At 42.9% G+C, this 26,965-nt stretch overlaps 2 protein-coding genes across 2 annotated transcripts in view; both read left to right on the top strand.

The window, feature by feature from the left end:
* LOC135709432 (protein sax-3-like) overlaps positions 1 to 26,965 on the top strand; it is a 798,478-nt gene that overhangs the window by 165,292 nt on the left and 606,221 nt on the right. The gene's annotated exons all lie outside the window — the stretch shown is intronic.
* On the top strand, positions 6,542 to 7,480 carry LOC135709609 (uncharacterized). Its single transcript, XM_065231994.1, has one exon. It carries the CDS (start codon positions 6,542 to 6,544, stop codon positions 7,478 to 7,480), a length of 939 nt encoding a protein of 312 aa, XP_065088066.1.

Raw genomic sequence — 26,965 nt, 5'->3', positions numbered from 1 at the left:
GTCAAAGACAGCCCTGACTTTCGTGGTCGTACTGGATTTCTTGAATACGACGTGAAGTGGAATATAGCAGTGTTGAATGTGGTCATCTACAGGCTCTTCCACCTACTTCATGTGTCCAAGTTGCAGATACTCCTCCATGAACCTATGATACGAATCCTTGGTCGCAGGTTTTCGCTCGAGTCGACGTTCCAAGCTCAGAAAACGTCATAAAACGATTTCTGGATCTTCAACCCGTAGGAGACGCACGATGTACCGTCCTGATGAATCGCGCGTAGTCGTTGCAGCGTACAGTTCCTCACAACGACTTTCTTCGGTAGACTGGACTGGATCCGATGGAATTGTTTCCATTTCCCAAAACCTTTGTAGAGTGGATTCCAGCCATTCATCTACGGTGGAGAGATAGCAGAACCGTGGATTGCAGGTAGCCGTGCAAGCTGCGGGACCAGTAACCGCCCAACCAAATGGGGTTTCGACTACCCACGGAAGACCTTCACCGAGATAAATCTTCCTACCCGTGTGAAGTTCCCAGTAAGTTTCACTACCGATGACGAGGTCGATACTTCCGGGAATACTGAACTGAGGATCTGCTAGTCTTACATCCGGAATTTTCCATGCCGATATTTCAATTGGCGTTGTTGGCAGCTCCGATGATGGCTGTTTCAATACCAAAAACTGCAATTTCATCGAGATCGTTCGATCTCCCGACTCGATGGTTGCGGTAATGGCAGTAATGACCTTCTGTGTGGATGCTCTAATGCCTGCGACACGTTGACTGTTGATCGGCGACTGTAGAGGTTCTTAGCTAGCGACATCGATGCTGAATCGAGGAGAGCTCGGGCCTTGTGCGTTTTACCGTAATCGTCGATAATGTTAAGAACAACCGTTTCCAGCAATGTCATGGTACATGCAGTTTGGACTGCCATGCTGACTTGGCGGGAGCCAGAAGGTTCCACGATTGGTGACGTGGAACGAAGCGATTGTTGAACCGGGGAAGCTGCCCTAATAAAAAATACCATAAACGAACGATAACCCAAATCATTGAACTATTCCACAAATGGTTTGGATGATACCCCGAACACGTCGTTAAGCAAATTAACCATAACATTTTTATTAGGGTGATGGTACAGCAAGATTCGGTGACACGGTAGAACTTCGAGACTCAACTGAACTGGAAAGAACGGCAGGCGTCGCTGATACCTTCATTGAATTTTCCAAAAAAATTCCAAGTGAATTTGGAACCACACATCTTGGATTGGTGACCGAAGCTTAAGCAGTTCCAACATAATCGTTTCTGGGAAACCAGCTTGAATGACTGTCTGAACAAGACAGTGGATATGAATACTGTGGAGACGAAGCTGTTGCTGCATTAGCTGATACCTTTGACTTGAATTCTTAATTATGGATGCCGGCCACCTTCATTGAGGCGAATTGTTGCGAATCAGGTCTGACGGAATTGAGAATCCGAACTCGTTGATAGAGAAAATCGACCAGTTCCTCGTATATCACGTCGTCTTGTTGACTTGCCGTCTCTTCCCAGGCTCGTAGCGTTGCTTCATCCAGTTTTTACGAAAGTAAATTGATGAGCGGCGTGTCCCAATGATTCACTGGTTCACCCAGTTTGGCGAGGGCGCGAACATGACGTTGATAATCGTCGACCAAACCTTGAATGCGTTTCGCACACTCCTGCTTAACTGCTGGCAAGTCGTACAATGCCTGGAAGAGTTGTTTTTGAGGTATCGTCGGTTGTCGTACCTCTTGATCAGAGCGTCCCATGTTGTAGCGTAGTTGTCGGCTTCGATGTCAACTGATTCGAAGGGTTTCTTGGCATCCCCTTCGAGAGATTGGAGAAGATACTGCAATTTGGCAACTGTAGGTATATCACCATTTGCATGGACCATTGACGTAAATGTGTCCCGAAATGAAATCCGACGAGAAAACTCCCCTTTGAATTTCGGCAAATCAATTTTTGCTAGACGGAGGTGGAAGTTTGGAGTGAAATGTTGGGGAGGCAGCATAGAATTGTTCATCGACTGATTTTGATCCCCAGAACCTGATATAAACGTAAAAATCCTGTAAGGTTTGTTGTACGAAAGTAAGGTTTGTTGTACGAGAGCCACATGGGATGTGCCATTTTGCATTATTCTATATATATTTTTATGGTTGCTGTTCTTTTATGTTGGCGATTGATGTATGCTATCTTAACCGCAGTCATAATTTATAACTACTCAAGAACTCACAAATCCACCACCTCCAACATAAATTGAACAGCAGCGTAGAAACCAAATTGGATAATGATGTGTAAAACGCCAGAAGTATTCTGAGTGAAACGCATAAAGCGAATCCATATTTATGTATCTATATTTTTTTTGTTTCTTGATTTTAACTATCATCATATCCATAATCTTCCCCTTATTTAGCCTAGTACTTGTGACTTAAGAAGGGGCCTCGGAGAAACAAAAGTTGTTGTACCATTACTTCGGTTAGCGCAGTAAGGACTGCGGAGGTTTTGATTTGATAACATACTGGTAGTTTTGGGAACTTTGTTTTAGCAAGAATGTTCAGGAAAATTCTAGAAATTGTTCAAGGTTTTTCCTGAAATTTGGAGAAAGTCAAGTATGGTATGAGATAAATAAGGAAACACAAATTATGGTGCTAGGAAAATGTTGGTGGAACATTCGGAAACTAATCATAATTTCAAGAAGAAAGGAGTACGGTGCTCGATAAAGTACAAATATTTCGCAACGTACCATATAAACTAGATAATACACTATTTGAAACAACGTCGGGGATGGACGTATAGTTATTTAAGGCAGATTTATATTTGAAGGGCGCTGGTAAATATTGGGTGCGACTACTTAGTTCAAATTTTAGGAACACAGCACTGTATCTCGACATAGTTTATTCAACATCAAATATTTCGATGTTGTGGTTGAATAAATTCTCCAGATTTGTGTGAACAAAGCCTGAACCGAAATTATTATTCAAAATAGTACAAGTATTATTAAGCATGCAGTTGAATAAAATCGCCAAGAAGTCGTTTCTTCAATAGGCAATTGTTCGTTGGGTAATCAGCGTAGTATTGACTTCATTCCAAACACTGAAAATGATGACATCCTACTCCCATTGTCATTGGTGAAAATGAAACATTGCAATTTATTTTTGACAAAATTGCAAGTTTAGGACTCAATGAAATCAATGATGTAAAAATCAGCAAACTTGTTATTTAGATTTTTTAATTCATAGTTATAATAAGCAAAGAAGGTAATTATTGTTGTATCAAACGGTCTGCCGACAATAAATAAATAAATAAATAAATATAATATGCTTACAGGATTCTGACAATCAGACATCAGATAATGAAATCATTCAAAATCAAATTAAATTAAATTAAAATTATAGAAAAGCCACTAGCACTAATATTGAACTCACACAAATGTCCGGAGAAATGAACCCATCACGGGATATCCACCCACCCAAACCATTTATTCCTCATGGAATCATTCAAAAATAAAACCCATAACCATACCTCAAATTTACCAATAAAGTAAACACACATTGACGCACGGTCTCTCCGGTATCGTTTCACCATCACTTAACCGCAACCACTATCGTCTTCCCTCGGCACAAACAAAATAAAAACGCATCGTACATCGAAGCTTATGAGTAAATTATGTTTATTTATGTTAAAAACACACATTAACCTACTCCTCCTCGTTGCCGCTGCCCCCTTCTGCCAGCATGTCCCACATCATCGAACAGTTCAAACTAACCAACCAGCCCTCTGAATGTAGTACTCCAAAGTCGAACAAAAGGCCATTAACCCTTTTATTTCTTTATTTGTTCATTCTCCGCGGGCTCAACTTCTTTCTCTCTCTCTCTCTCTACCCCAATTCCGTCCCATCTCCTTGCAATCCTCATATACCAACATACCTTCCAATGCACGCTTCCGAGGATGATTGTATTAGCGGTGCTGGCTGATATGTTTGCCACGCGGGGCTCTATTCAAAACCCGTCATCTCAATCAAAACTCGAGCTCCGCCCCCGCACCGCGTGCAACAGCAGCAGCAGCATATTACTATATATGTAGGTATTTATGTATGTAGCTCCGGAGATGACGGCCATAACAAGCTATAATAATAATAACAATAATAGAACATGCAATGAATTCATCTAATGTTATCAAATAAACCACAGGCATCATCAGCGTCGTCGTCGTCGGCGGCGGTGGGAGCTCTATACGGTTTACCTGCTTAGCTTTCTACTGTGTGAGTGGAAAAAAGGGTTTATGGTTTTGAGGCAGGAATGGACTCGAGTGGTTTTTACAGATGTTGGCCTTTTTGGAGAGTGTTTTGTTGGATAATAAGATGTCGATTGGTTTGTTGGTTTTCTCTGGTTTTGAATGTGTGTGTGTCTGTGGGTAATGAAGCTCAAGAGATACTGACCTAGAACTGCTTTGCGCAGCACATGTTCTTTTAAGATCCCCAAAACCAGACCCCGTTCCAATCTAGTCCGAAAGCGAACCGGTGAAAGAATCTTCCAATATCCAATCGAAGGAAAACACCTTTTTGTGAATCCAAAAAATCTATGGAACGTGACATGTGAGCCCGTATCTGGCTTTCATCTTATTATCCCAGCCTGGAGGAAGACGGTTCAAGGATTTCCCAAGAAACAGAATCCGATTGGAAATGATTGGAGTGGAATCTTCGGACTGAGCTCGGCAGACCCCCCGAAGGTGAATGATGAAACTGGCAATCTGAACCATTTTCATGTGCTGCGGCATGGAGCCGACAGGATCCGTGTAATCTTCTGCTCTACCTTCTGCTTGATTTGATAACCTTCATTTGGAACCGATTATCCTAACAAGGATCAAATTGAAGCTTTCGATTTATGCTTGCTGCATTTTTCCATCTTCCAATTATGTTTGCCTCAACCATCCGACGCAGCTGGCGCCCGGCGGTGCAAACTACAAATTGCTCGACGATCATAAAATGCTAATCTCGTTTTAGCACTTTCCAGAATGCAGCCGATGCGGAAAGGAATAATTTACGGCCCGTGAGGTTGTTTGCCTATCAAATGTACATGCCAGTAAAAGTCACTAATTAAAATGAAAAAATTCAAATGACATAGGAAAATGAACCGGTGGATGTAAGGCTAAACAAATGCTATTATAGGTTTGTACTTTCTCCTATGCTTGTATATTTATCTGACCACAGCACATGACGGCGGTTTTAAGCGATGGAACACTATTTAATAAGCATGGTAATATTTGAGCGAGTGTCATAAAATGAAAGCTAACGGTGGTGTGGTTGAGAGCGCTTGATGATCTGCATGGAATGTGTTCTGATAGTTTTTGAGAGATTTAACACCCCTCCCTCCCCTAGTTGGACAGTCGTTCTTACAAAACTTTAAAAACATTGACACTCGTCAATACCTAAGAGGAAGGGAAGACAATACGGGGGCGATAACGAACCACTTTTCTGTCAAACGCCAACCAGCTCGTGATTGGCCGATTTGAAGTGCGTAATAAAGAGATAGAGATAGATAGAGATAGAGATAGAGATAAAAGAGTAAGAAGCCAGTTGTCTCCTCTTCCTCTCAGGTCAATACCCCTCCCAAGAAACATTGCAAGTTTTATTGTGGTTTAATAGCATTCTACATGTCTAAATCATGGTCACCCTCATAAAACCTAAATAGTTACGTGGGCTTCCACTACAGTGATCAGTCCAGGAAGATATGCCGCACTTTTCTCTCACTTCTAGGTGGGTTGTTTTGGCTTTTATTCGTTGCCATCTCTTCTGCTCAGAGACGAAATCATAGGGAACATAAAGTGAGGTTAGAGACCGTGTTCCGATCTATATACGATATATTGACCAATGCACGGAATGAACTCACGAAAAAAATTTACGTTTGAGCGGTGCCGTGTTTACTAAAAATGCAAAGGGCCTATCAACTTTCACAAGTTATTTAGAAAAGGTGATAGGCCTTTTTCTAAAGTTACGCGAGCATTACTACATGTGTTCATTTTAAGTAAACACGGTAAACCGTTAAGTAAACTGTTCAAACTTCAAATTTGTTCATGAGTTCATTCTGTGCATTGGTCAATTATGATCGCATGAATCAGCATAGACATGTGCACTGAACAAAATTTGATACAACAGCGGGGCCAGTGTTGTCAAATTGTTTGTTCACCAAGAGCATTCTTCAGATTTCCTTTAGAAGATCTTGAGACATCCTCTGGATGTTTCTGCAAACTTTGTCCTTAGATGTTTCTTTTAATAAATTTCTCGGGAAAGGTTTCCCGGGCTGTCCCGGGTAGGAAACGCTGTCGACGAAGATCATGGATTCGAGCATCTCTTTTCGCTCGCTCTCTCGAGTAGTTCGGTGTTTTTAGTCGGTCGTTTGATCGTGGTACCCGTCGAGAGTTTTCGCTTTGGCTAGCAACTTGTCGTCAGTTCTCGCCTCTCTTGTGGCAGTCGCTAAATTGGCGGTACTGGAGCAACAATTGAATGCCTCCACTCACCCGTTGAAAAAACAAAAGGTGATGGGTCAAGATGCCCCGAAAAGGCCTCGCAAGCAAGCTGGTGCCAGCAACCACACGGAAAGGTTGCTTCAGAGTAATCCGTTCTCGGCACTTCCCGAAGAAGCAGATGTAGATCTAGTTGAGAAACGGGAAAAAGTGCCCCCACTCTTCACCTCGACGAAGGAACTCGCGTTGCCCAGGAATGAGCTGGCTAAAAATCAAATCCATCCGCTGTTCAAGCTGTGCAGCACGGGGATCACAATCTTGTGCTCGACGCTGGTGGACTACAACGCTGTTGGCACTATTCTTCAGCTGAACCGGTTTGAGTTCTACACTCACGACGTTCCTGGAAGAAAACCACTGAAAATGGTGATCCGTGTTCCCATTGCGAGACGTGATGAAACCAGTGCATTCCGGGACCAGTTGTACCTGGTGCCCTTCGATAAAGACTCCACCAGTGTGGCAGTTCTGCGGCAGATTCGCGCACTGTTCAACATCGTGATTCAGTGGGAGCAGTATCGCCCTCGGCACCGTGACGTGACACAGTGCACTAATTGTCTGGCATTTGGGCACGGTACGAATAATTGTCACATGAAGGCTCGTTGTTGCAAATGTGCTGGGGCTCACAATACTACCGCCTGCAAGAAGGAAGAAGAAGCTGAACCTAAGTGCGTGAACTGTCATTCCAACCATCTGGACAGCGATAGGAGATGTCCCAAGCGAGTAGCCTTCATCCAAATCCGACAACAGGCTTCCACGAGGAACCAACCTGGTCGCCACCGCAATAATCGTGCTCCTCTTGTCAACAAGGACACGTTTCCTGTACTTCCGGCTCGTCGTATGGTCCCGAACCTAGCACCGCTTCCACTAAACCAGCGCCCCTCCCCTCCCACTCGTTGCAAATCCAACAACAGATCAAGCGGGCCCCAGCCACCGTTCTGTTCAGCATCGCCTCACTGATGCTGTGACCCAGCCGAGCCATGCCTCTACTGCCCCGGGATTATCGTACGCCCGTTGTTGCCGTACAAGCTGGCAACGCTGGTTAGTATCATAGTACCAACTCTGCAGAATTAATTCCAAACGGTGATGACGGGCGAACATCAGAAACCCAGGAAATACAGAAAAAAGCCCTATTAAATGCGTGATAGATAGTGCGTGGAAGGCAGATGAAATTAAATAATACAGTGAATTTATTAATATTCCTAACACTATATACGTAATCGTATTACTACAGTAAGCTGAGGCTATTTCCGTACGTCAAAGTGATTTCAGCTGGATAACGTGCGAACTAATCGCGCTAGAAATCGCAGTACCAAATACCTAAAATTTGATTAATTAAATTGACGTATAATTTTATGTACTTACAGCCCATAGTACGATATTGAATTCTATTGTTAGCGAGCCTAACCTAAAATACGAAGCCTACACTGAATTCTTAAGCTCATTTGCTAAAAGACCGTGTTTCGTGTTTAGTTTATTCGTTGGAATACCCGTGCTGTGTCAGGTAAGTCAGAAGAAAATTCTCCATTCACAAGCGACGAACTAGTGATCCTCGTGACTGAGGTGATCATAATCTTGCGCACCACCAAGACACTACCTGAACAGCTTCGTGCAGTTATGACCCTCGTACAAAAGTATGGACCGTGAAACCATCAAAATAGCCAATTGGAACGCTTGCTCGCTCAAGAGCGAAATCATTGAGTTCGTTGTTTTCCCCAATGAACATAGCATAGACATCGCTGTCATCACCGAAACACACCTGAAGCCGGAGTTAAATGTTTACCTCCCCGATTTTCGGCTCGTAAGGCTAGACCGGACCAGCTCCTGCGAAGAAGGAATGGCTATCGCATTAAGGAGAAATGTTGGCTGTCGACTGCTACCGAGTTTCCAGCTGAAGATGATCGAGAGACATCATCAAACTAACTCGACGCCGTGAGAAGTACATCATCGCTGGTGACCTGGCAACGCTGGCAGCTTGGGGCAACGGTCGACGCAACCAAAACGGCACAATCCTGAACGACGACCTGCAAGAGGCTCACTACACTATAATGGCGTTGGACTCACCCACCCGCTCGACATCTTCGTCAGTAACATGGGAGACAACATTTCGCAACCTGTGACCCACCAGGAGCTGAGTTCGGTAGTGGCCGATGTGGGCTCATCCGTCAACCGATTCCAAGCTTATCGACGCAACTACTATCGCGTCAGCTGGGATCAGTTCCAACACTGTGTCGACTCCACCGGCGACTACGTTGTCCTTCCGGAGACGTCCGAAGACGTTGACCAGTGTCTGCATTCCATCGAGGAGGCGATATCCCGGGCCAGGGAACAACACGTGCCAGTATCCAGACAGGTGAGCAATACTCTGAACTTTGACAGATCTACCAAATACCTTATAAGACTCCGTAACACCATCAGTACCAACGCTCTGGTCTGCCTGTCTTTAAGACCAACTGTAATCGCCTAACAAAAACCATCCAAGCCACGATGGTGGACCGCAGAAATCAGGACTTTGCTAACAGGATCCGCTCTCTCCCAGATTGTACAAAGCCCTTTCGGAAACTTACATAAATTCTTAAAAATAAGCCAAGACCCATTCCACCATTGACCCCACTAGAACGTCCCGGCGACCCAGTGGTTCATCTGATAACTCCTGAAGAGAAGGCTGCTGCGATAGGTCCACACTTCGTCAGGTCTCATAATCTCGGACAAAACATCGTCAGCCCTCACGAAGCTGAGGTTGCGGAAAACGCAACCAACCTCCATCAGATTCCCAATATTTTTGCCGAGGAATCCGAGATTACGGCTGACGAGCTGTTGGCCAATATCAAATCATCAAAAAACATGAAGGCCCCAGGTTTCGACAACATCCTGAATCTAGAACTCAAACATTTGAACTCCAGATTCTACAACCATTTGGAACTGATTTTTAATCTCTGCCTCCGACTTGGCTACTTCCCCTCGTGCTGGAAGTCAGCTAAAGTCATACCCATCCGGAAACCTGAGAAGGATCCGTCCTCTCCTTCAAGTTATCGACCAATCAGCCTTCTCTTAGGGTTATAAGAACTGTCCGAAACAGCAGTCTACCACTGGATCCTAACATCTGCCGAAGAAAACAACTTGTTACTCGAGGAACAGTTTGGTTTTCGGAAAGGTCGTTCGACCGTCCACCAGCTGACTCGAGTAACAAACATTCTCAGACGGAACAAGTCTATTTCGAAAACATCTGCCATGGCGTTGTTGGACGTTGAAGAAGCGTTCGACAATGTCTGGCATGATGTCCTGGTGTTCAAATTGCAGCAGTACGGTCTTCCAATCTTCCTAGTGAAGATAATTAACAACTACCTATCGAACAGGACGTTCCGAGTCTCTCTGAATGGCATCACATCGGATGCTTTCAACATTGGTGCTGGGGTTCCACAAGGAAGTATCCTTGGCCCTATTATATTCAACCTGTTCACCTCCTATATGCCGGCTCTCCCAGATGGTGGATCATTGTCTCTGTTCGCAGATGGCACATCCACCGTCTACAAGGGTAGGGTCATCGGAGCTCTAACTGCCAAACTTCAGAGAGGTCTGGACGTCCTGTCTGAATATTTCAACAGCTGGAAGATTCGTATCAACAGACTTGTTCCGTCGGTGAATAATAAGATCTGCCTGAACGGCACAGTGGTGGAATGGTCAAAAGAGGTAGTCTACCTCGGCTTAACACTAGACAGCAAGCTTCATTTCAGGGAGCACGTTGACAAAACAAAAACCAAGTGCAACATCTTGATAAGATCGTTGTATCCACTTATCAACAGGAAGTCAACCCTGTCCCTGAAAAATAAGCTTACCGTCTACAAACAAATCATCCTTCCTGTAATCGAGTACGGTATGCCAATCTGGGAGAGTTGCGCAAAATGCCATCACCTTAAACTCCAAAGGATCTAGAACAAGATCCTTAGGATGGTCCTTAACAGTCCCCCGCAGACTAGAAATTCTGAGATCCACCTCCTGGCTGGAATTCAGACATTAGAAGAACGGAGAGTATTCATCCTGGAAAGGTTCAGAGACACCTGTCTAAGATCAAATCATCAGATCATACATGATCTAGCACGTTTAGTGGAGGTAGGTATTAGATGCTCGTAGTTAGGTAGGTTTTCACTTTTTTTCAATTCTTACAAAACAAACCCCCAAAGGGGTATTCTGTAAAATAGTTGAAAAACGCAAATATTAAATTAGAATATCAAATTAAACAAAGATGAAGACCCAGGATGGCTAATCAATTAAAATGTTAAATCAATGTACAATCATAATCAACAGAAATAAACATAATTTTACTACTACTGGATTCGAGGATTAAGCGCATCATCTTCAGAGGAGACAGTAAACAGGAATTTTGTACTCCTTTTTTTTTCATTGTGTGCTGTAGATGGTGTGACACATAGTAGAGCTTGGCTTTTGCTCCATCTACGATCACGACATAATTCAATTCTAGTTGTTTATAGTGTACGCAATGTTAAGCTCATACATGAACTTCTGTAATAGAGATGCTTCTAGTCGCCTCGGAAGTACACTGAAATCCACTACCAATGTGTTTTGTGTCACGTTTTGCACCCATTCTAAAGCCCAATTTAGATGATCAAATTCAGCGTTCAACTCAAATGAACTGGGAAATGAAAGACCAGAAAGTGAGTTCAACTCAACTCACTTGCTTAGTCTACTATAGCTCCTGTTGTAACGGTGACCAAGAATAGGTTTTTCGGGAGGATTTCACTAAGCAAACCGGAACAAATTCTAGGACGTGTGCGGAATTGTGTGTTTCATTATTATCACTTTTAGATGAACAAATTTATCTTCTTTCTCTGCTCGGAAGAAGTGGTGGCAGCTGTCGTAGGCAAAAGCAAAGTATTTTAACTATAGGTTATCATAGACAAATAACATGAAAGCAATTTAATAAAGGTATGGCACCTCTTCCTTCCTTAAAAGCATTCAATGGCATATCAGCACAAACGAAGTGACAGACGGAGCGGCTCGAAAACTTTGGTGACTAACCTGCTATTTCAATTTTTCAGTGTACCACATGGCAACACCACTACTACTGGATTGTACCACATGGCAACACTACTGGATTGTACTAGCATTTTCACCAAATGTATTAGAATGTTTTGGTTCTATCTCTTTCACTCTACTCAAAACTGAAATGCATAAAAAAATGACAAAATGATACACTCTTTGCACACTGTCAAAGAATCATTGTACACAAAATCAACTATGTTCAAATCAAAACAAAAAAACTAACCCATCTGGTGGATGATGGCACAAGCTTCCAAGAAAATTCTATTACAGTGAACCACATTATTTTAATGGATTTCTTCGCCAGTAAGTCGTCTGTCACTTCGTTTGTGATATCAGGCTCTTCACAAATTCAATCTTCTCGCAGGGACGAACAATTCTGCCCGATCGTCTCGGTGAATTATGCGCTCCTTCGTTAGATAGATTGGCATCTCTTCCGGTCGTCGAATCAGGATCAGAAACTCTCGTAGGCTCGGTCTTGATCGGTGCAGGCGGCGGCAGAATATGATTTGACTGTTGGGGTTACGGTTGATCCGGCCTAGCACTGGGCAAAACTCCAGAATCAGTTGAAACGTCAGGAAGAGCTCCATGTACTGTGAGATCTTCCAGCAGCACTGTAGCAGGAACGAATCTATCACCAGTTAGGTTTGAGCCGACTTTCCGTAGCTGATCTACATGACGTAATTCCAAGTCCTTACATCGTCCAGTTGAACGTATTTAGAAGTGCAGTTTCCCCATTTTCTCTGAGATAACTCCGTAATTCCAGTTGCTTTTGTCGTAATAATCTCTCGCAGCAACTCTCGCCCCCTCTAGAAGATCGCGTACTTTTCCTTCTACCGGTTTCATCGTTTCACAAGATTCAGGAATCAACCAATGAACGGATTTGTCCAGGAGCTTGGTGGATAGTCGTTCTATAGGACAGCAAAATGTTGCAGAGTTCAGCATGCATCGTAGCTCTGTCACACTGAAGACTCTTCAACTTTGCTTTTAGAGTTTGGATGAACCTTTCTGCCAGTCCATTCGTCGCAAGGTGGTATGGTGCACCCATCTTGCGGTAGACTCCGTTCATTTTCAGGAATCTTTGCAACTCCTCAGACGTGAATTGTACCCTCTGGTCGGATACAAGCATTGATGGAATTCCGTAAGTAGAAAAGTATTCACGGACACCTGGATCGAAGTAGAAGTCGTTATATTGTTTATAATCCTTGCTTCAGGCCACTTGGTGTAGGCATCCACGAGTAGGATATAAAGTACGTGTTTCTGAACGGACCAGCAACGTCGACGTGCACTTGTTGAAACGACTTTGAGGGAGTTTCCCAGTAGAGTGTACGTCAGCGTTGCCAGATATACCGATTTATCGGTATTTACAGGGTGATTCAGAATAACTGTCACCGATTTCACAAATATGCAATTCTCTATGGGTAAAATGGGTATGTGTTCAAGTATTTTTGTTTTAAGTGTGTACAAATATCAGCTTGTATTGATAGTAGGATTTGAAATTTCATTCGTTTGTGATTTCAAGCAGCCATTGACTTCAAAATGGAGAATGGCATAAATCTTTAAAAAAATCGTGTGTTATCTTTTAGAAACTGAAATCTCTTCGAAAGAATGTAACATTTATTTTTGCATCATTATAGAGGTACAAAGGAACCATGCTTGGAAAATCCGTTCAATATCAGAGCTTAAACGCATCAACAGGACTCAAAAAGTGCTGGAACTAAAGCGTGCGTGCCAGCTGTGGTTAATTTTCATGACAAATGTGGCTGATAATTAAGGTAAAGGGAGAGAGATTTGGAATAAACTATGCTTAGTTGTAGATTATATATGTAGAATATCTGGAATATAATGATATCAAAAATTCATGCAAGCGTTCAATCGTTATGACCATTTTAAATAGAGACAGTTATTCCGAATCACCCTGTATACCGATTTCCGAACTAGATACCGACATACAGATAAGGTTCCTCAGAATACCGATTTTTGAGGTGTTATACCGATTTATACCGATTTTTAAATAATCAAAATAATTATTGCCTGTCTGCTCTCAGGATTTCGGAGGGAATTATTGTGTGAGACATGTATCTTTTTGAATATCTCAAATTTTTTGAGTCTTTAAAAAAATCATCTTCAAAAATGTCTTATGGATACTCTTTCTATTAATGTTTCGATTTTCTCACCGTTTTTGGCTCCCCATGAATCGATAAACAGTCGATGGCTCTTTCTGGTAATTTCGGGGGAATCAGGAAATACCTTTTAAACATTATTTAACTTCCTGGATTTTCTTCCAACTTTCCCCTGAAATTTTCTGTTAACGATTCCTCTCGGAATCTTATTTTGACTTCCTTTAGAAGCTTCTTCAGCCTTCGCTCGAATGATTCTTCCCGGAATTTCAGGGATGCTTATAGATTTTGATTGCGGATCCACACTAGCTGCAGGAACTTTTAAAAATTTCTTAAAATTTAGAAAACACCGGAGCCGAACCAGTCTCAGGCTGAAAGCATCCATAATAAAGAAAACTAACTAACTTCAGAAAAGGCCACACTTTTAAGTATGTTTTGATAAAATAAAGAATGTTTCAATAACTTCTGTTAAAATTCTAAAACTCGGTCCAGCGAGCTACAGTGATCTTAAGGAAACATCATAAATATTTTGTATACTTCACAAGCCCAAAGAACGTCTGGAAATTAATTCAATGGTTTTTTGACAGTTCCATTAGTTTCAGGAGAATTGAGAGAACTTTGGGAAGCTCCGAAAACATCAGGACAATCAGATCAGATCAATAATTTCAAGGAAATCGCTGAAATTTTTAAAAAGTTCCCAGAAACTCAGGCGATTTCCGAAAATTCAGCAATGTTCCGAGGGGCTCATGCAAATTTAAGAAACGTGAGGGAAGTTACACGAACATTAGCACATTGTGAGAACATTTGATGGGAAGTTCCGTGCTTTTTAATGGCAGTGCGATAACTTTTAAAAATTTGAAAAATCGGGAAGATCAGAGAACTTCAATGCTGATGTTACAATAAATCCAAGAAAATTTTGAGAGCGCTTAAACAATTTCGCAATCTTCAAGAAAGTCTAGAGACCTTTTAAGTTAATTAGTGATATTCCGGTAGTCTCATCATAATCAGGGAAGTTCCAAGTATTTCAAAGATGATTAGAGTACTCCAAAACAGCTCGAGAACATATGGAGTAATCCTAAGTACATTTCAGGAATGTTCCAAAAACTTCAGGGATGTTTTATGACCATTTGGAAAAAATTCTGGATCATTAGCACATCCCACAAGAGCTCTTTCTTCCGGAATTATGTCCTTGTTTCTTTCTACTGTTCCGTTAGCGTTCAGGCTTCCGATATCCTCCAGATTTTTTTTTTCAATCTACATGCCAGCGTCTCTAGGAAGTTTCTTCTGTCTTCTCCAGGAAATTCATTTAAACATCGCCCAGAAATTTCTTTCGTCTAGTTCTGGAATTTTGTCCAGTTGGTTTTTTTTACTTCTATTGGAAGGTTTTTCCGAGCTTCTTCTGGCTTCCCTTGGAAAAGGCTACTTCTGGAATTTATTTTAATTTTCCGAAAGCTGAATGTGAAATTTGATTTTTTTTTCTGAAAATTTCTTTAAATTTTCGCCAGAAATTTCTCAATTTATGCCTTGGAAAATCCGCGGATGTTTTTCCGACTTCTCTAAGAACTTTCCTCAAATTTCCTCCAGGAGAGCTTATTTCTTCTTTCTATGGATGTTTTTTTTTCAGCTTCCTCCAGAAGCTTATTCAAATATTCACCGGAGTTTTCTTCCAGAATTTTCCGATCATAGTCCAAAAGTAAAAAATGTCGCTTTCAAAAACGGCAAAAATATAAAATTATTTAAAATAGTAAAAACCGATAAATACCAATTTTTTAAAACCTTCGATACCGATAAGCTTTAAAACATTCTGGCAACGCTGGTGTACTTACCAGAGTTGCGACCTATCACAATCACGATCGTCAAACAGCTGATGGTAGTAACGCTTAGTACATTCCTATCAATGTGCTCGTCAAAGCACTCTCCATTACCATCCATCAAGTTGACGAAAGAAGTAAAAAGCAACTGGTGAATGACGTCTTCTGTTATGATCCATCACCGATCTGGTCATTCCTGACAATCACGACACTCATTTGTGCTTATTTTGAAGCAGTTGCTGCTTTGCTTGCTTATGTGAGTGTGTTGGTGAGAGAGCCCAACAGCCGAGATGGGAAATGACAGGTGGGCAGGAACTCACGGTCTCCCAGTGTTGGTGAGTTCTTTGCCGTTAATGTTCATGAAAAGTTCACTATTTTGCCATAAAGAAATTCAAAACAAAAAATTTTATCTGCGGGTTTGGACAGTTTTTGACCTGTTTCATACGACCGGAAGGTGTATGCTGGTCACAAATGCCGTGCCAAACTGATTTACTACGCAATTAATCAATCTTTGATGTGAATTTCACTAATAAGCACGAGGAGCATTTCTTATAGCACAACTTGCCATAACAAAATGGGCGGTTAATTTTAGTAAACAAACTAACACTTCTTCCGACTGTGTCACCTCTCTTACTCGCCTAGCCCAACAGCTTCCGGTTAATTTTGCCAGCTTTGTTTGTAGCTTACACAGTCATGCGTGCCGAGACGAACTTGGAATGCGTAGGCATTGTTTTCATTTTCTTCTGTCGTTTCCCTTATTCTCATCAGCGTACTGCAGAAGTCATCACTATTTTCTTTATGCTTTATATCATCAGCAGCGAGTGTTACATTTTGCCTGTGAGCAGCAACCATTACTGGTGATTGTTGTTTGCCATGGCTCTACCTCTCACTGCGTGACAAAACGTTCTGTCAGCGATAGTCGGTTGATGCGTTGACGAGTGTCGAGTGAGTGTCATGATATTTTGCATCTCTGGTACGCACTTTCACTGGCTCAGCTCGAGTAGACTGACAGTTGAGTACTAGATCCTCAATACACCTGTCTATTCCTTCCGCCAGACATATTCACGGGCCAAAATATTCAATCTGGTGATACCAAAGTGTGTAGAGTGTAATTCTGACAACACCTTGTTCCTCAAGCTTGAGGGAGCGTAGACTCGTATTCCCCTTATGACACATCCTTTCTGAAGTGTGAACTCCGATTGATCAACTCCGAAACGATATCTGGGCTCAACAGGCTTTCCGTTCTTCAAACTCTGCACAAGCAGCTTCACTGTTGAATCCAAGGCTTGCCGAAGCTCCTCCACAGTCAACGGCAACGTCTCGATGATATTTACTTCCAGAAAATCCGTTTCCTCGACAACTGTATCGGGAGTTCTTTCTTTCAGCGGCAATCTTGAAAAAGCGTCAGCGTTAGCGTTCTGACTTCTTCTTCTTATTCACATTTCAAGCTTATTGCTTAGCGCATATAAGCTTATTGCGTGCTCTCAACTTAGTGTTCTAAATGCACTTCCACAGTTATTAATTGAGAGCTTTCGATGCCAATTACCGATGCATGAATTTGTATATTGTGTGGCAAGCACAATGATACTCTATGCCCAGGAAAGTCGAGAAAATTTCCAACCCGAAAGATTCCCTCGACCGGACCGGGAATCGAACCCACCGCCTCCGGCTTGGTAATACCGTGCCTTTACTGACTAGGCTATAAGGCCCCAGCATTCTGACTTGCAGGGCGAAATTGTATGTTGTAGTTGAATGATTGCAGGAACGTCGCGTAGTGTTGCATTCTGAGAGCCGACATATTTAGCAGTCCTTCCGTATTCAAAAATATTTGCTTCAATGGTTCGTTGTCCGTAATCAGCGTGAAAATCCGCCCGTAGAGATTCTGATAGAACTTGCGAACTCCGAAGATTATCACGGTCGCTCCAATCCATCCGGAAAAACGTGACTGAGTACTGCACCGACTCCGTAAATTGTTGCCAAATACACCAGCTGGATTGAAACTGATATCCCACAATGCAACCGAAATTCAACCCAAACCAAATCAATTAAATCCACAGCGGCGCCGGTGGTGTAGTGGTAAGCGTGATTGCCTCTCACCCCAGCAGGTCTGGGTTCAATCCCAGTCGGCGCCGCCGGGATGTTCTGAGGCTCAACATCTCTGATCACGCCTTCCTTCGGAAGGGAAGTAAAGCCGTTGGTCCCCGGTTCATGAGTTGATGAGTCGATAGGTAGGGTCCAGGTGTGGGAGCTGCTTCCCTGGCGTCGGTAGCATTGGTGCTCAGCACGGAAAACAAGATCGACGGAAAAAAAATCAAAGGAAAAAAAAAATAAATAAATCCATCACTTATTTTAGGAATGACCAGAATACAGCGTCTTTATTTTAATTGACCAAATATGGCTACTTATTAAAAGTGCGATCTCTGCATCTTGCATAGGATTTTAAAGAACCGCTCATTTTGCGTTACACAAAGATCCTTTTAGCATCATTATCGGAGAAGTAGATTGGCAAATACCTACCCAAATCTCATCCTGGAGTGCCAAGGCGGGACCGAAAGTTTTGCCCGTGTGATATTCGTTTACTTACTCTTCCTCTTTTTTTTTACCCTGCTTGAGAGCCACCCAAGCAAAGCTGCTCTTATCTTAACAGGTTGTCCAATGTGATGAAATTTTCCGTTCGGAAGGAGCAGGGCACCATTATCCGCTTATCTTGGGCACCTTTCAGGAGTGTTATTGGAGAAAAGACGATTTTCCGCTTTTCGACAGCATATCAAATGCGATGACTTGCTTCCGGTGTCTCGGACGGTCTATTCTGTGCCAAAATCTCAAGAACCTTTTTATGCCATGCAAATATTCGCCTGTCAGCGTGAATTCTACTTAAAGCATGTCAGCCTCTTTTTTTCTCGAAACCGCAGAGCGAACCCAAAACCCGACAGTCGTGTGTTCTAGATATAGTTTAATAAAATTATAATATATGTGTGAGTCGTGATACATAAATTTCAGTGCGGTGGTGCAGCAGCGATTCGGTTTATTCCCGTCGAATGCTGGCATGAAGGTAGTAAGGGCAACTATTCGACACACGTCTCCTCTGGACTTGCTCGCTGCCGGCTTCTGGGACAGACCATTACCGCATGTGCTCTACTTGGATCTCTCACTAATAAATGTATACATGAACTAACTTTTAACATTCACGGCTTTTTTTTCCCTGAGTTGTTTGTTCTCCACTTTCTTCCTCCACCGCTTCCTCCCACACACCCACACACAGACACACCACATGCTCGCTCGAGGGGGATGCTTTTAGGGTTCGTTATGGTTTGGCCTTTCCCGTCGAACAACATCAGCCCGACTGGCGATGACGACAGCGGCGGCGAGTGCTTATTAAGACAATTTTACTCAGGTTCCCGTCCCTTCAGTTAACGATGACGATGACGACGGCGACGACGACAGACTTGTACTGGGGCTGGGGGCTCAGTGCCTAATGAATCGAAAATGTAAGGCTGGGGAAAATCTTTTGCCCGGGTCTGCTTTCCCCCCGTCAGGTTATGACATGTGTGTGTCTGGTTATGATTTCTGCTGGCGGTTTGTTTTGGCTGGAACAATCGACGCTGAAGGGTATGTGAGTTAATTAAGGTAAACATGTGAAGACAATCGTGGGACAGCCGTGATTGATTGTTTCAATTACTGGGCAAAGCAAAGGGGAGGTTGGTCAAACTATGGTTGTAGTTTGAAACGAATTGATGAATAAGTGAAAATGTTATGAAGCTTGCTTACCAATCAGCAGTACTGACAGTTGAAAATCGCCTCAATCGAGCTCTCGTCAATTCTACAAATTTCAATAACTCTTGAATCAGTTTTACCCCATTCAATTTACGATCATAATTAATTGGAAGAAGTTCTAAGCAAGTCAATAAATTCCTTGGAAACTGCTCTCATAACGACCTTCAAAAGTGCCATCGCCACGCCAATGAACGTGTCCACCGCAGAAACTCATCTTGTGTAAGAACTTGAGAACAAGAATTTAGCGTCAAATTATCCACGTTTTACCAGACCTAAAAAAACATCCATTTATGGGAGGAATTTTATCCATTCACCCGCCCAGCTCGTGCACTACTCACTCACCTCTCGCAGATCCCGCGCAGAAAAACCAACCAACGAGTTTTATGAAGTCATAAAATTTAATTTGTCTCTTCTTGTCACACAAAGCGAAGACTGTCGTCTTCTTCTTCGCCGTCCCCGCGATCCCCGGGAACCTCGACCGAAGTCAGGAATCGCACATTGCTCGTCGGCTATAAGTGGTGACAAATGTCCCACCGTCAATGGCGAGATCTAAGTACTATCATTACCTGGCCTCGCGACTGGATCCATCTTGGATGAATGCTCTTTCTTCCTTCGCTCTCTCCTTTTTAACCAACTCTTGAGGTCGTAAAAAAGTGACTGTCCATAAAAAAGTGTGCGCCCTTATCTGATCGCCGTAATCCAGGCATCATCGTCGTCGTTGCCTTCGTCTTTGCAAACTATACGCAAGTTTCGTGGTTCTTCAGCCAACCAACCAACGACGGGACGATTCGTTTTCTTATTATTGAATAAAGTTTTTCCCCGCTCTCGCCAAGCCAAGTGTTTGTGTGATAAGAACCATCCACTCAGATCTCCAACAAGGGTAATATTTAAATTTAATCTCTTTTCAAGCACTCTCCACCATTCTTAAGCTCAATTCGCAAAAAAAAAAAACTTCACTTCACGCTCATGTTTTATGAGCTCTTTCCGTGATTGCCGATGAGCGATAAGCTGACTGCTGCTGCTGCTGCTTCTGCTGCTAGTGTCTGTGCCCCGGTGGGTCGGTGTGCATCGAAACCGTGTCCACCTTCGGGGTCAGAAATTTAATTTGCACCGACCATCGGCACCACCAACTGCAGTTCGAAAGCGCTCCTGGGTGGTTTGCTTATTGCACTGCGCTGATAGTAGGTAATGAACAGGTCCTTAGGACAGACCGGACAGGCGACATGAGTTATGACCGCGCAGTTAGTCAAAAATCATTTCACAAAACTGGAATATTTAATGTGGCTGCAGACAGAGGTTGCAGTTTGTAAAACGGGCTTCTGGTACTTCCCCTGCAGACTTAAACCAATTTGCTGGTGGAACTGGGTTGGATTTTAATGCGATATTTTTTTTTATGAACTCCGCAGTTTGCACTGCGTTGTAGCATAAACTTATTCGAAAGGCATAAGCAATAAATGGGTTCTAGAAAATAGCATTCATTTTACTTCAGGATATAAATGTTCGTCTTAGGTCTCCCATATTCAAGTGAATATGATTTTTGAGAGCGAGTCCACGGATTGTCAATGATTTAGGTTCCACAAGATTTCTGATAGGTTGACTTGTAGTATTGTTTTGGAATTCCATTCGTCAGATTTGACCCAACACCGTTTTGCCCAACAAGTTTCAATCGGAAGTCTTAAGGACTCGTCTTGAAACATTTATTCGTGTGTCTTCAAGGTTTATTGATTAGTCATGCAGATTATCAGGCGTTATTTTTCGACTAGACATAAAGCCCGATTCAAAGTAAATTTGGACGCATTCAAGTGATCATAACTCAAGAATTAAACAACATACAAGGTTGATCAAAACGTCATTTTACCTTTCACCGTTTCGAACGAACTGTCGCACTTTACTTGTGGTCGATGCCATCATGATTTGCACAGTCGCTGGTGACACTGTACCGGCGAACTTATTCCACTTTAAACGCGACGAAATTAACATTGTTAGCAGCATACCATTCTAGTACCTCCTTAGAGTAGTGGCAGCTGGCTAGATCCGGCCAAAACATAACGTTGGTCTTGTGTTGCCGAATGAAGGGTAAAATCCGCTTCTTAGACACTCTTTAATGTAAACCTTCGACGTCATTGTGTGAGATGTGATGAAAACCTTGGTTTAAAGGCCACAACTGCAGATTCCTTGCCAAATCATTAGTTTCCGAGTAAACTTATCAGCAAAAACAAATTTAAACCTGAAAGGGACATCCCCACGACCAGTTGCCAGGTAAAATTTTCGTCCGGGGATTTTTTTATAATCCATTTTGACATATGTTTCGTCATCCATTAAAATATATCAAATCAAATTTCGTCAAAACTCGTTGGTATAGTAATCGTGCTCGCTTTTTGGGAAGGGAAGCCGTTGGTCTATGAGTTGATGGGTCGATAGGTAGGGTCCAGGTGTGGGATCTGCCTCCCTGCCGTCGGTAGCATTGGTGTTTGGCACGGAAAACAAGATCGACGGAAAACAAATAAAAAAAAGTATGCACTCATAATTCAGTCCTACTAACGAAAAGGTCCTTTCCGTGACAACCGTGGAGATGCTGAAGTGTTCTCGGTTTCTAGTAAGAACGGGTGTCAAACTAACAATCCTCACGTCGAAGTTATATGATTGCTAACATGAACGACGCGTCTAACTTTATGTTTACCTTGATGCTTAATATGACAGATGACTAGATAGAACATTGGAATGTTCTACTAAAGGCTGACTAAAAATAAATTGGTACGCCCCTCGCGTGCCGCTAGCAACCATTAATGGACATTTTAAAGAGATTGAATCTTGAATTACAGGTCTTTTGTGCGTACCAATTTACTTTTAGTCTGCCTTTATGTTGTAAGTTAATAAATGACAGTCGAAGCTCTTTATAGCGACATCGCAGGGGGCTGTCGTTATTATATAACTGTCGTTATAAAAGATAGTCGGTATATAGAATGTTAATGTCGTTATAGAGAGAGAAACGTCACTCCATGCTTAACAATCAACGTATATTTTAAGATGATTCCAATCGATTTTTAACAATACAATACATATCGTTTAAGATTAAACCCAAATAAATTTCCATTCATTCGTCCCCTACACAGTTTGAAAAATTCATGTACTTTTCTGAGAGATATAGCTCACATCTCTAATAAACCTGCATATATTGTTTGGAAAGCATCTGAAAGTTGATTCTTAGAAGACACGCTTGTTAGTTTATTGTCAACAGTTTCATTAGTCGCTGAGTGATTTTGATCATCGATTTTGCTGCAATGATGAACGATTCTGACTATGTCATCGTCAGTCAAAAGTTCTCTTTCACAAAGGCCGTCTGTTTTACCTCCAAATGAATCAAAACCTTTTTCAGTGAGCATTTCAAATTTGGATTGAAATAAACTTTCTTCAGTAATATAAATTACAATGTTACTCTCATTAACACATATTAAATTGTTTGGTTTGAAAAACCCAGCTTTGACGAAGCAATTAACAATTGTGGATTGTTTAACGTTGTTATGCCATGCATCAGCTATCATGTTAATGCACTGTAATAAATCAATTTGTTGATTCAGTTGATATTCTAATAGCTTGTTGCGGTAGTGCACTTTCAAAGACTTGATTATGCCAAGATCAAGTGGTTAGAGCACAGAGGTCATATTTGGATGAAAATATGCCAGTTTTATGTTTCCCAACTTTTTCTGAATGTTTGGATGGCTGGGACAGTTATTACTTACTTACTTAAGGGTCCGGTGCACCACCAGCGGTGCAAAGGGCCAACGTGAAAGTCTTCCATCCTGGGCGGCTGCTCGCTTTTGTCTTGACCTGGGCCCAGGTCAGATTCCTATCGACTTGCTTAATTTCCTTATTGAGGCTCCACCACCATGAGCCCATGAGTCTGCCTCTGCTGCGATGTCCTGCCGGATTCCAATCCAGTGCTTGCTTGCAGATTTCGTTTCCGCCTCGTCGAAGTGTGTGGCCGACCCACCTCCACTTTCGCTCTCAAATTTCAACAGCTTCTGATGACATCGACAATGGAGCTCGGCATTCGCGATCCAGTTGTGAGGCCACCAGGCATGAATTATATACCGCAGGCATCGGTTGATGAAGACCTGCAGCTTTTGAGTGTTCTCCACTGATACACACCACGTCTCGCTGGCGTATAACAACACAGATTTCACGTTTGAGTTTAAAATTCGGATTTTGGTGCGTTGACTTATCTGGTTGGATCTCCATACGTTTCGTAAACTCGGAAAGGCAGCCCTAGCCTTCTTGATTCGTGCACCTATGTCGTTCTTGGTCCCGCCGTCCGACGCTATTTGGTTTGCCCCGCTACCGTAAAGTTGGAAGGGTTGCCCGTGTTGATATCCAACGATTTGGTCTTGTTGACGTTGATGGTGAGACCCGCCGCAGAGGAGCGTTCGGCTAGGTCATTGAGCTTACTCTGCATATCAGAGCGCCATTGTGCTAGTAGAGCAACATCATCAGCCAAATCGAAGTCGTTGAGATGCTCCATGGTGATAGGCTGCCAAAGCAGCCCATGGTTCGGTACACGGTCAATTACGATGAGAAACAGTAGTGGTGATAGTATACATCCTTGTCTCACTCCAGCGACTACCCGGATAGGGTCGGACAAGGCTCCGTTATGCAGAACTCTGCACGTGAAAGCCTCATACTGCGCTTCGATGAGGTTGACGATTATATCCGGGACTCCCTTGCGTCTCAGGGCGCCCCACAGATTCTCGTGATTGAGACGGTCGAAAGCTTTTTCGTAGTCAATAAATACCAAATAAAGGGACTCTTGGAATTCATTGACCTGCTCCAGGATGATGCGGAGCGTGACAATATGGTCCACACAAGATCTTCCGACACGAAATCCTGCCTGCTGCCGTCGGAGAGTCGCATCGATCTTCTCCTGTATCCGATTCAGGATAACTTTGCACAGAACTTTGAGAACAATACACAGTAACATGATGCCTCGCCAATTGTCGCACACAGTCAGATCCCCCTTCTTTGGGACCTTCACTAAGATGCCCTGCATCCAGTCGGCCGGAAAAGTCGCGGTGTCCCAGATATTACAGAATAGTTGATGCAACATTTGTGCGGATAGCATGGGGTCAGCTTTGAGCAATCTTCCGCCAGGTTTCATCTGTGATCCACTCTTTCCTCTGGGTGCGCAGCTCACCCAAGTTGTTCTCGCTTGTTTCTATAAACGCATTCTTAATGGCCACTGCCACCTTCTGGAACGTCCGCAGCTCGAGTCTCAAGTTCATGAACAAAAGACCTTTTTACCGCTGGATCTTCAAGTCGGCGTGTGTTGAACCGCCGCCCGAGTCTCTCCTCTCGTCGCTGGATCCGCGCCATGCGTAGGCGGATTTCACCGATTAGAAGGTGATGGTCAGACGCGATGTCGGCGCTGCGTTTATTCCGGACATCAAGAAGGCTCCCTTTCCATTTTCGGCTGATGCAGATGTGGTCGATCTGATTTTCGGTATGTCCATCACGAGAAACCCACGTGACTTTGTGGGGAAGAGCGAGCCCCCGATCACCATGTCGTTATTGCCACAAAATTCTGCAAACAACTCACCGTTCTCGCTCATTTCGCCGAGACTATGGCGTCCCATGACACGCTCATAGTCCGTGTTGTCGGAGCCGATCTTCGCATTGAAGTCGCCAGTGTAGATCTTGATGTCACCCTTTGGAACCTTATCCACGACGGCATTCAGTTGACTGTACAAATTCTCCTTGTCCTGTAGCTCGGCAGCATCGGCTGGCGCAGAACATTGGATTATGGTAAGGTTACGAACCCGTGTTCTAAATCTGGTAACGATTATCCTCTCATTAACAGGCTCCCCCTTGATGAGCGCAGCACTTGCCTGGACGCTAAGTAGGAGACCAACTCCACGATGGCGAGGAGCGTTTTCACCTCGAATACCAGAGTATAGTAGTACCTGTCCCGACGGCAGTTTGTGTTCTCCAAAGTTTGGCCAACGAACTTCACTCAATCCCAGGATCTCTAGCTTCATGCTTCGCGCCTCGTTGGCGAGTTGTGCCAGTTTACCCTGCTGGGCTAACGTCAATACATTCCATGATCCAATTCGTGTCCGTCGTTTTGCGCTAAAAGTCGTTGCTGTTAAATCAGTTCGATGTCTTTCTCTGTTGGTTTCTGTAACAATTGTAAAGGTTTCAGAGACAGTAGGTGGTCGGCCTAAGGTCTCCTATCTGCCGTGATAGGGCTGCCATCTTAGGTGTAGCTTCCGGGGAAGAGCATTTCTTATTCAGCCGCTGGATGCCAGTCAGACGCTGTTTGAGCCGCACCTCCATGGTGAACAGACACTCGGGTTGGCGAAGCATTTCCTCTATCACCGTGCTATGGTTACCGCGCCAGTGTTCGCGTCGCACCTCCTCACTCTGCTATTGACGGATTGACAACATTGCCCAGGCTACGCCAACCAGCTGTGTCCATGTTTCAGCTGGCAGTCTTTTGTGATCATATGACTCGCGAAGGCGTGAGGTAGGAACTTGTGAGGACCTGAGCTAGGTATATCGCTCCTTCCAGATTGTCACTCACCATTTTGTAGCCCCTGGGACAGTTATCGATAAACAATATTATTCACCTTCCTTCAATCACCATTCTCTTATCAAGTTTAAGCACCCATTCTTCTAACATGAAGCTTACCATCTATACTTTTTTGTTGCTTCAATAGATGACTGGCAGGCTCTTGATATTTTTAAAGCATCCAGGTTTAGGACTTTTACCAATGATCAGAAGCTCCAACTTTTCTGATCCATCCATATTTGTGGCAACAGCTACCGTAATTCGCTTTTTAGAATATTTTCCCCCATGACATTTATCTTTTTGTGAAACAGTATGTTTTATTGGGTAAGCATTTGAAAAATAGACCCGTCTCATCCATATTAAACACATCTTGTGGACTGAAGTCAGCAATCAACAGTGACAACGTATCGGATATGTATTGCCCAGCGTCATCAACATTTACAGCTCCACTTTCTCCACTAGCAATTTTGAACGACAATCCATTCCTCTTAACAAATTTTTGAAGCCATCCGTTGTTCGCTTTAAAAGAATCGTGCTTCATTTTCTTTGCCAGATCATTTCAAGAGCCACATGTGAAAAGGGCATCAAGCTTTTTGGCCCTCTTCTCACCAACCGAGGGTCACTCACGCATACTAATAACATCATCGGGAAGGGAAAACCTTCCCCTATCCGGTGATGTTAATAGTTTGCGTTGATGTCATATAGGTTGCGAGAAAAGGGCATAAGAAGGTTTTTTTGCAAAAAGCTTTTTTGCCCTTTTCACATGTTGTTCTTGATTTGCTTTTTCTTTTGTTATCACGCCAGATATCGGAATTTTGTACAAAATAGCAGCACTTTGAATTTTGCGAAGAGTATTTTATTTTTAACATCACTTTCGAATTTTTCAATTATGTCCAGTTTATTGTGTCATGTTAATGCTTTTCTAGTTTTAGAACTAATTTTTGACCGTGAACTGAAAGCGAAGGCAATGCACTTTCACTTAACACGAACTTTAATGCATCTGTTTATTATCAAAAACACGTAAGTTAAACACATCCAATAGAAATCCAATACAAAGTCCAATACAATTTTAATCCGATTCTTATCAAACCAAATCGAATTCTATTTCAATTAAAAAGCC

The sequence above is a fragment of the Ochlerotatus camptorhynchus genome, unplaced genomic scaffold (assembly GCF_037179485.1).
Source record: "Ochlerotatus camptorhynchus isolate MF236.1 unplaced genomic scaffold, CSIRO-AGI_Acam_v1.1 ptg000361l, whole genome shotgun sequence".
Lineage (NCBI taxonomy): Eukaryota > Metazoa > Arthropoda > Insecta > Diptera > Culicidae > Ochlerotatus > Ochlerotatus camptorhynchus.
This window is presented reverse-complemented; position numbering and strand designations above follow the sequence as displayed.